The sequence below is a fragment of the Rhineura floridana genome, chromosome 6, assembly GCF_030035675.1.
Source record: "Rhineura floridana isolate rRhiFlo1 chromosome 6, rRhiFlo1.hap2, whole genome shotgun sequence".
Taxonomy (NCBI): Eukaryota; Metazoa; Chordata; class Lepidosauria; order Squamata; family Rhineuridae; genus Rhineura; species Rhineura floridana.
This window is the reverse complement of record NC_084485.1, coordinates 90,517,716-90,527,814: the sequence shown is the minus strand read 5'-3', so window position 1 is coordinate 90,527,814 and position 10,099 is coordinate 90,517,716. Positions and strand designations below refer to the sequence as shown.

The window sequence follows — 10,099 nt, the reverse complement described above, 5'->3', positions numbered from 1 at the left end:
CCTACGAGGAAAAGTTCGAAGTCAGGTTCATGAGACGCAGGACACACTTTGCTTGGGTCACTTCCTCACACCCCGGGCCCCACGCCCACTCGCCCATAGGGACACGCGTGCCCATGGGGACACAAAGCGTGTGAGAGAATTTGAGGGCATCCTGCGAAAGAATCAAGCGCCTTTGGGCTACCCTTGGGGATTTCATCCTGGGGATAGAATTTTGTGTCTCCCCCGTCCCCCACCCCCGCAATCCTAAAACGTGTTTATGAGACTGATTTCAGAGTGTGTCATTTAAATCAATGGGACTGGCTGTTTTCTTTAAACTGCTTCATCTTCTCAATACATTCAGAGTATAAACATTGAAGCATCCAGATTTTACATTGTTCGCACCTCGGGGCGGGGATCTTCCTTTATTTTTCGTTGTAATTCAAAACTACAATAACAAAGTAAAACTACATGAAAAGCAGAAAATTGCCCTTAAAGGATGTTGTTCCGTCTGGAAACTGAATAGAAGGCGAGTAAGTACATAATCATCTTCCCAGTTTTGTACCAGTAGTGAGCAGTCCACCTCTCTTTTCCATTTATTCATATATATATATGCAAGCAGTGTAGAAAGGCCAGTTAAAGTCTTAATCTGTGTCTACACAGGTACGAAAGAGTTGTGGGTGAGTATGATATCTGTATGCATATATGAAGAAGGGAGACGTACACATGCGAGATCAACAAACCAGTTAAGCTGTGGTAATTGAACGTATCTCCGCTTTTGGGGGGTGTATATGTTTTTCTGTGGTGGTGGATCGCGTGACAGGCCGTCCAGCTTGAGTCCTGAAGCAAAACTCACTTGGAAACAATTTCAGAGTTAGTCAGTGTGATTAGCTTCAACTGTGGTGCCATAAAGGCATTTTCATCCCTGAAGTGTGTCCAGCATCATTATTCTTTCTAGCGACAGCATATTTGCTATTGATTTAGTGAAGACGTGCATCATTTCATCCTTTTATATACCTGCTTTTTATATACCTCCTTCTGTAATACAATTATAGAATGATATTTCATTACATCGTGCCATGAATGCCACGAGACGAGCTTTACATCGCTCACAGGGGATGTTTATTATTTTTAACAGAGTCAGCTATATTACATGTAGCTTAACATTATTATTGTTGTTGTTGTTGTTGTTGTTGTTGTTATTAGTAATTTCGCGACATGTACAATTTAGCTTAGCAAAAATTCTTAAAAGCCATGTACATCACTTCACAAAAACTTCTCAGAAAGAATAGGCCACGACTCCTCTCTTAAACACAGGATCATGAGAAAGTGTCTGGAGTCGCCGGGCAAGGCAGGCCAACTTACTGAGCCCACCTATACCTGCATTTCCCAGGTAAGAGGTTGTTGACAAGCCGTAACCACCAGATCCTCCCTCGAAAACCGTACCAAGTTCGTCCCAACCTTCTTCGGAGGGGACAACAACTGACCGCGTCACGCCCAGCAAGCTATTGGGAAATTGGCTTCCTGGTCCTCGCCAGCAGTTTCCCAGGACGTTCCCTCTCTATTACCAACGAAGCGAGTCGTTTTCTCGGAAAGCGGCAGTTAACTCCGACAAGGAAAAGGGGAGGGGACCGAGGGAAGTAAAGCGCGCCCCCCACTTGCCCCCCACCCGTCCCCCACTCCGGAGGTGCAAGCCAGCAGGGCGCTCGGGGGCCAGCGACAGGGGAGGTCTGGCCAAAGGGGAGAAATGAGGGGGCGGGGGGCGGGCAGCATGGAAAAGGCCTCCCCCAGCTGGACAGGAAACCTCCCGGGTCCTGACGGCGCCCCAAAGCCAAGAAGTCTCGCTCTGCGGAATCGAACGAGGAACTCCGGCTGATCAAATTGGTCCCGAGCGGAGAGGGGCCTTCAATCGAGACGTGAGGAAGCCGCGTTGAATGACGCCTTTCACTCCGCTCCTGAGACGGGCCGGGGTATCCGCTTGCTAAATGTCGGCTTTCTTCCAACGGGGTTTAAGGAGGAGGGTTTTGCCTTCAACTAAATCTCCTAGAATCAACGCAGGAGGAGAACGCCTTTACTGACACAAAGGAAAGGGAAGCCCCTGCGCCTTATTTTGCCGGGACAGATCCAGCAATCGCCTGAAATAAACACGTGGACATTGCATTCTCGTTATCCTCGAACAGGGGAAAGGAGTTAAAAGTGCAAAACACTCGACTCTTTCCGCTTTCTCTTGGCAACCAAAATAAGCTTTCAGAGGAAGCGTCCTTTGGAAAGCCCATGAAATGCAGGTTGCCCCCTCGCCCCACTTTGCTGTAAATATTTCAAAATATTTGGTGATACCTCAGCGAAGTTTTGAATGTGCTTTGCCACAGAGAGCATTTCAACAAAGCAAAACAAATGGACTCAAACGGTTTGCGGGACTGCATTTATTGGCGTGAGCAGAAAGCAGCAAAAATGGAAAGAGCCGGTTAAACGAAAGACTTTTGCCGTTAAGATTTCCAAACGCTTCCCTTGTTATAACGGGAAACTTTGCTTGGCCCAGCGGTTCGAAACAGGGTCGCTTGGAAGTCCGTTGCGTTGCTTTCACGCAAGTGACTTCTCCGCCAGGGTGGCGTCGATCAGTCAGTCACCTCTTGGAAACCAGCGGCAGGTCCCAAGAAGCGTGACGTCAGCTGCCGATGCTTAACTACAGGAAAGTCGAAAACAAAACAGTATTTTTTTTAAAAAAATGCGAACGAGTCCAGTGATAGCGAACTTAATTGCTCACGGATCGATTCCCTGTTTTAATGGTCCCGATGGAAAGTCAGAAATATTCGAGATTGATTTTTAGTGAAACAACCAACCAACAATTGAATCCGAGGGAGGACCAGGGACCTTACAGAACTAGAAAGTAGTTAGCGCCTCCGACTCTCCCCCCCCCTTTCGCTTTCTGCAAGTATAAAACGTAAAAGCGTACCTCTCCGAGGCCACTTTGCGCGGCGGCCGCTGGGACAGGGAAAGGCACCTGCAGACGTAGAAGGCGTAAGAGAAAATAAAAGTTAGTCTGTACTCTGAAATAAAATCACCAGGCGGACCGTCAGGGGAACTGTCACGTTTCCGTAAGATATTTCCTCCCTCCTCCCCGCCTTTAACAAATGACACGGGACTCCCGTAAGAAACTCTGCCGGGCAGAGCGCACAGTCGATTGGCAAAGCAAGTCCTGCTTTTAAGTGGATTTTGCAAAGCACCAGGCTACGAGGGATCGGAGAACTTTTACACACAGACACAGCGAGAGAGCGAGAGAGGGAGAGAGAGAAATGGAAACTATTTGTCGGTGTTTTTCCCCAATGCTACTCCCCCCCCTTTGGACTCTTCTACCCCCCCTCCTTTCTTAAAACAGTTTATCTGAAAGAAGCTTCGTGTGGACACTGTAGACATCCGGGCGGCCAATCAGAGCGGCTCTTTCCTCCCCTGGCCAATAGCAGGCGCCACATTGTTGTCAAATGTTGTCTAATGGAAACGTAAGGAGCAACAATACAGCAAGCGCTCGCGGGCGGTTCGGCGAAGATTCCTACCACTTGGCAACTCTCGCCCTCTTTAGTGTCACACATGCAAAGTTGGGGCTGAGGGAAGGGGGGGACCGGACCGGGCTCTCCTGCCTGCGGAAGAGAGCGTGGGCTGACTGGCTGGTGGTGGGGCTTTATTTTTATTTTGGAGGAAGGGAGAGGCAGGCAGGCTGAGAGGCGCTGGTGGGAGCGTGTCAGGAAGCTAAAAGTTGTCGCACTCCAGAGCGAGCGGGAAGGCTGCGGGGATCACTGGCTTGCTGAGCCTTCCTGGCGCTGCCGATTTGGGCTGCTGCTGCTGCTGTTCAGAGGGAGTAACCGAGCTCTCCTTGGACAGGACGCTGGTTTTGTTATGTCTGCAGGGGCTTGTGTACACTTCAGTCGGGACTGTGTTTTGTAACATTGGCAAGCGATCGGGCGCAGCTGTCTCCAGTCGCCCCCGATTGTTGGAGGGGGCGGTTGCTGTTGCTATTTTTCTTGTCCAGTGTAATCCTAACTTTCTGCTAGAGAACCGGGGAACAGGTCCAGCTGTGCTTTGGAGCGACCGAGAAGAGATGGATTGGGTGTCGTTTCAGTGGCTGGGGGACTTTAGAGTTTTAACTGAAGCCGCTATTTCCTCTGCTTGAGGATTTTAATTTGTTCTGCGGGCATTACGGCAGAAAAGTCAGGAAGGCCCGGGGTCACATTTTGTTTTACCTCTTTGAAAAGTAAATCAGGTTTACCTTCGCTTAGACGCGGTTCAACAGATGATCTACTGGGGAGGCGGGTAGAAAAGGCTGAACAGTTTCAGGAGTTTTGGTTAGGAAACCTTCATAGACTTGGGTGAGTTGTCCCGTTTAGAGTTGCTGTGGGAGTTTGGCGGGATTCATGTCAGACGTGCTGAAGATCTCAGATTTATAAAATACACAGTTTTGAGGGGAGGCGGCGTGGGGGGTGCGATTCTTGAAAGGGCCGGGTGTTTACAGAACAGCTAGTCTGAGGGGCGTTACGGAGAGTAAACCAGCTGTTTAACAGAGGGCGTTTAGGAAGCGATTGCACTTTGGTGGGGAAAAGGCCCACAGCGCCTTTGGCTTCCCCGCGAAAGCCTGTTTGAGAGTTTCGGTTCGCCGTCCCTATCAGGATGGAACTGAGATCTGAGATGCCCAACGTGCCCTCCGCACCCACTTCGGTGCCCCCCAGTTCGGTGGCGGCGGCCGCGGCGGCCGCGGCGGCGGCCAGCCTGCCAGTCAGCGTGGCCGGGAGCCTCCTGAGGGCGCCGCCGCTACTCCTTCGAGCGGCCGAGAAGTACCCCCGCACGCCCAAGTGCGCCCGGTGCCGCAACCACGGCGTGGTGTCGGCGCTCAAAGGCCACAAACGCTACTGCCGCTGGAAGGACTGCCTGTGCGCCAAGTGCACGCTGATCGCCGAGCGCCAGCGCGTCATGGCCGCCCAGGTGGCGCTGCGTCGGCAGCAGGCGCAGGAGGAGAACGAGGCCCGCGAGCTGCAGCTGCTCTATGGCACGGCCGAGGGGCTGGCCCTGGCCGCCGCTAACGGCATCATCCCGCCCCGGCCCGCCTACGAGGTCTTCGGCTCGGTGTGCAGCGCAGACGGAGGCACGGGGGGTTCAGGTGAGGCACCGAGCGCGCCCCGATCCCGCCACCTCGCCTGGCTCCGAGCCAGAGAGAGTTGGGCCCGCGCCCCGCCCCCGCGGGACTGAGGCTGCGACCCTGAGTAAACTTGCAAGGGCGTATCTCCCGTTGAACTCAGTGGAAACACTCTGGAAATCCCACGGGTTTCAGCGGGACTTCACGGTGTTGAACTTTCTGGGAGTTGCCTCCAGAATGGAGCTTACTTCCAGCTGAGCGCGCAAGAGAAAAACCCGGGGCTAATCTCACCCTCTTGAATCTGTCTGTCCAGCAACTCAGCCACTATCGATCTATCAAATCCTTACATCTTCTGCCCTGGACTCACTTTTTCTACCATTACCTCACCACCTCCCCTATCCACCCCTGTACATACCTGAAAACCAATTCCCAGTCTTTCTCTCCCACCCCTTTCCATTTCTCCCTTCACTCTCACTCCATTTGGGTCTCCCTCCATCTCTATCCGCAACACATGCCTGTTCCGTGACACCCACGAACAACGCATCCTTCAATACTACTTGCTGGAATTAAGCCCCAGTGATTTCAGTGGGACACGGTTTTACCTAAGCGGGTTATGATAGGATATTACCAGGTTGTTTACAGATTTCAATATGGTCCATTGGAAACAACGGGTCTTACTTCCAAGCCGATATATTTGACATTGAGGCACCAGCCACATATATTCTCTCTTGTCTTTTGTAAACTCTTTCGGTCAAACTCAGAAAGGGTTCTGTCTTTTAAACTTTCCTTCTCCATTCTGTACCCGTCTGTCCAGCTGTACATGTATTTACACCCCATCCACAATTCCTTCCTTCCAGACCCATCTATGACCAGGGGTTACTGTCTCTATTATGGACCCATTTTATTGCTTGAAGCCTCTGTTTATGCAGAAGTAAACAGGTGTCATTTGGACTTACTTCCAGGTAAGTAGGTTTAGGATTGCCACATTGTAAGTGATCGCTCTGAAACAGGGAGCTCTGACAGCAACTTATCACTAGTTCTTTCCTCGACTTCTTGGGACGGAGGGGGTTCCTCCGCCGCCTCAAAAATGCCGGAGATGCGAGAGAGAATGGCGCCCTCTACCGGTCCCAGCGACCCGATCCCGCTAAAGAGGTGCTAGGGGGGAGTGGCAAGCTGTGGCCTTGTTTGATAAATTGGCTCCGTTAAAAGGGCCAAGGCGCTTGGTCTGGTCACCAAGTGATGTCATGATCCCAAGGCGGCGCCCCACAAAGGGTGGTGGTGGTGGTGGGAAAAAGCTGCACGATGCTTTATGCTGCAATCTTGCACCCACTTACCTTGGATCAAGCTCCACTGAACTCAGTGGGACTTATTTCTGTGGTGACTTATATAGGACATTTGATTGATAGGACGAGTGCTGAAGCGAGAACAGGGAAGGTGAACAGGGTGGATGAATCAGGCTGATGGGCACCTGTCTAGAGATGTGCGTGTTCCTCTGGGTTGGGTTGAACACAGGGTTTGACTGCATGGTGGTGTGTATGAGTGTCACAGTTAACAGTAGTGAGTCCCGTTTGGACGGGCTGAATATTGTGCTGAAGTGAGCTCCCCAATTGTTGCAAGCTATGAGGGGCGGCCGAAAAGTTCTCAGCCCAAGCCCAAACCTCACTCCATTCTGTTGAGGCTGAGAACATTTCGGGGGGCCCGCCAAGAGGGTGATGGTCGGGCTGGCACTGCGGGGCTCACACGGCTCCCTGTTTCTGTCTCCTCTTTCCAGAGGTTAAGCTGCAGAAATTCGACCTGTTCCCCAAGACTCTTCTGAGCTCCCGGGCTGTAACCCCGCAGCAGGCCAAACCCTTGTCGCCGGATGGAGCGGACGGCGTGCCAGGCACCTCATCTCCGGAGGCGACCCGCCACGGCTGTGGCTCCGGCTCGGAAAACGGCGACGGCGAGTCCTCCCTCAGCTCGCCTGTCTCGAAAGGAGCCAAGGATGGCTGCGGGGTCGGTGGGGTCGAGGAGGACAGTCCAGGCTCTATCAGCCCACTGGGCTCCGACTCGGGCTGCTCGGAGGCTGAGCGGGAAGAAGTGGGGGCTTCTTCACCTGGTCTGGCTGCGGCGGCAGCGGTGGCCGCGGCGGGGGGAAGCCGGCAGCAGCGGACGCCGTTGGACATCCTGACGCGCGTGTTTCCCGCGCACAAGCGCAGCGTGCTGGAGTTGGTCCTGGCCGGCTGCGGCGGGGACGTGGTGCAGGCGATCGAGCAGATCCTCAACAACCATCACCACCCCCGCGGCGGAGGCAGCCCGGGCCAGGGCCTCGCCGCCGCGTCAGGACTGACCTCGGCGGGGCCAGACAAGGCGAGCGACGAGAGCTGGGCCCGGACCGCAGGAGATGCGACGGGGACTCTAGGTGGCCTGCAGCCTTCACCAGCAGGCGCCGCCGCGCACCACCGCCCCCTGCTGGCCGGCGCCATGACACCCGCCATTGGCGCGCTGGGCAGCCGCTCGGCCTTCTCTCCTCTGCAGCCCAACGCCACCCACTTCGGCTCGGCGGCGGCGGCCGAGGCCAGTGCCTACCCTCTGGGCACGCACCTGGGCTTGAGCCCGCTGCGGCTGGCCTACTCGGCGGCGGCGGCGCACAGCCGAGGCCTGGCCTTCATGACGCCTTACTCCACGGCCGGGCTCATGCCCACGCTGGGGTTCCGGCCGCCCATGGAGTACGCCTTCAGCGACCTCATGCGAGACAGATCCGCCGCCGCTGCTGCCGCCGCCGCTGCTGCTGCTGCCGCCGCCAGTGCACACAAGGAGCAGGCCTACCCCAACGGGCTGTACGGGCCCTTGGTCAACAGCGCCCCAGAAAAACAGTAGGCCAGTTCCCGCAAAGCCAAGGACGGCGCATCAGGTGTCACACGAACTGCAGGCCTACTTATATGTGTATATATGCATAGAAAGATATACTTGTACATAAACCGAGAGAGTATGCAAGAGACGAACCAGAAGGAAAGAATGAGACCCTGATCTTCGGCTGAGTGACGCGGCCTAACTAAGGATTTTGTCTCCCGCCGTCGTAGAAGCAGGTGTTAATTATAAATTACACTCCGATGTTAAACACATTACTTAGAAGGAAGTTCACTGGAAAACAAACCAACGTTTAGGCTTGGAAGCTTAGCGTGATAGGAATTTTGACATCTCCCGTTTCATACAGCAACCAATAAAAAGTATGCCGCCTTGTTCGCTGCTTGAAGGAATGGGATGTGTAGGAACCAGTTTATAGCAGGTCGGGATTTTTCAAAACGTAAGGAGTACAAACGTAATAAAATATATACGGGCACCAATTACGCAGAATTATTTCATTGCCTTCTGTGAGTAACAATGGAAGTTACTCCGCTCTCCCCCCCCCTCCGCCCCAAGCTGTGGGTTCCAATTGATCTCTTAGTTGTCAGGATTTCATTTCACCCTATTTATTGCAACGCAAACTGGTCAAATAGGTGAGGGGTGACTTCTAGATGTGCTGAACTTTTTTAAAAAAGTAAGGGCGCTTTTCTCTTGTTAAAGTTGTCCGTCATTTTTATCTTTTGCTTATGCCTATAAGCATGGATATTCCTCCTGGTGCATTGTGAGATTGATATATATATATATGTATATACATACCGACATATATACACATATATACCAGCAAGTATATAGTATAATGTTATCAAACGGAAATCTAAGTTATTAATGTAATTTGTAGGTGAATTTAGTATTAACGGTAAATTAAACAATCAGTTTTCAGTTTAAAACACACCAAGCATAGAGATTCAATATATTGTACATAATTTTAATGCTTCTTTTTATTCACCTGCGGGGGGGGGAGATATAATTTGTAAATAAGGTTGAAAAGTAGATATATTTGTAATTGTCTTTTGGAATCGATCCAGAGGTTGTGCTTGACACCGTTTTAATGAGTGATCCGCAAGAAAAAAGACGTTGGTCCCAGTGTAGCAAACTTCTTGCTGTTTCAAAAAGTTTTTGTCTTTTTCGCTATGTTTTCATTTCATAGAAATAAATGTTATTTTGTATTAAAAGTCTTATCAATAGCTCCTGCTGTGGTTTTTTGGCAGAATTTTGGTATGTCTTCTTAATGGTTACTAAATCGGTCAGTCTAAGGTGACTTGCCTGAATTCTACTAATTTGTGGAGCGGGCTCCCTGACATTCTTCCAAAATGGTAAATTATCATACCATTTGAAACAGACATTCAGTTGAGGTTATGTAAACAATACACTGCAATGCACAAACCGGCAGTTAAGCACACGTCCCTCTCCGCGACCAGAAACAATACTTCCGTTCTTTTTTCTTTTTAATGGTTTTGGATAGAAATTACAGAAACTGTTTTGAAAAAGTATTTTATATTTTACTGATCTGTTTCACAAAGGCTTTTATTTTTAAAGCATTCCCGATGTTGAATTCAGGGACTCCGCATGCTCGGAACTGAGTGCGTTTCAGTCAGCCGGACCCTCCTAATGCCACCGTCAACACTCCGTGTACGCCTAACTCTGTACTGGATTATACTAATGGTGTATAATATAATTTCCTTTAATTATATTGCCGATTTCTATAGTCGTTGGCAATCGAGATGGCCAACTTCTGACAGTTAAAAATGCTCATTGGATCGAATTTAGCAAGAGAGCTTAGATATTTCTTTTCTCTTTTAAAATATCACCCCCAAACTTTTAGTATGAGCATCTCTGGCAATTAACCAAGGAGGAACATCTGTTGAATTTCAGGAGGGAAGGCTTCCCTTACTTTGGCGGACCGATCATCTAGGTATCCTTCGAGTGAAATTGACTAATACTCTACACAAAGCGCACTTAACATGGGAGTTTATTCAAGTCAGTCATCAGGGTATTTGGTTGAAAGCAAATGTAGAGTAAACCGATAAGACGTACTTAAATTGTGAGTAATTTGTTTTGGACTGGGAGCTTTCGGAAAGATACACAAATCAATCCTAGCTGCACTTCTTGGTAAAT

At 50.8% G+C, this 10,099-nt stretch overlaps 1 protein-coding gene across 1 annotated transcript; it reads left to right on the top strand.

Annotated features, from left to right (window-relative positions):
* Window positions 1-4,534: 4,534 nt before the first annotated feature.
* Window positions 4,535-9,063, top strand: DMRTA2 (DMRT like family A2). Its single transcript, XM_061630633.1, has 3 exons — window positions 4,535-5,179; window positions 5,956-6,060; window positions 6,870-9,063. Exons 1-3 carry the CDS (start codon window positions 4,636-4,638, stop codon window positions 7,955-7,957), a joined length of 1,737 nt encoding a protein of 578 aa, XP_061486617.1. The 5' UTR covers window positions 4,535-4,635; the 3' UTR covers window positions 7,958-9,063.
* Window positions 9,064-10,099: the final 1,036 nt, after the last annotated feature.

Bases quoted from the DNA above. Each gene is read 5' to 3' on its own strand.
- DMRTA2 (XM_061630633.1), top strand. From the start codon at position 4,636: ATGGAACTGAGATCTGAGATGCCCAACGTGCCCTCCGCACCCACTTCG. The intron at 5,180-5,955 runs GTTGGGCCCGCG...CCTTCCTTCCAG, and splicing joins CTGGCTCCGAGCCAGAGAGA to ACCCATCTATGACCAGGGGT. The intron at 6,061-6,869 runs GTAAGTAGGTTT...TCCTCTTTCCAG, and splicing joins TCATTTGGACTTACTTCCAG to AGGTTAAGCTGCAGAAATTC.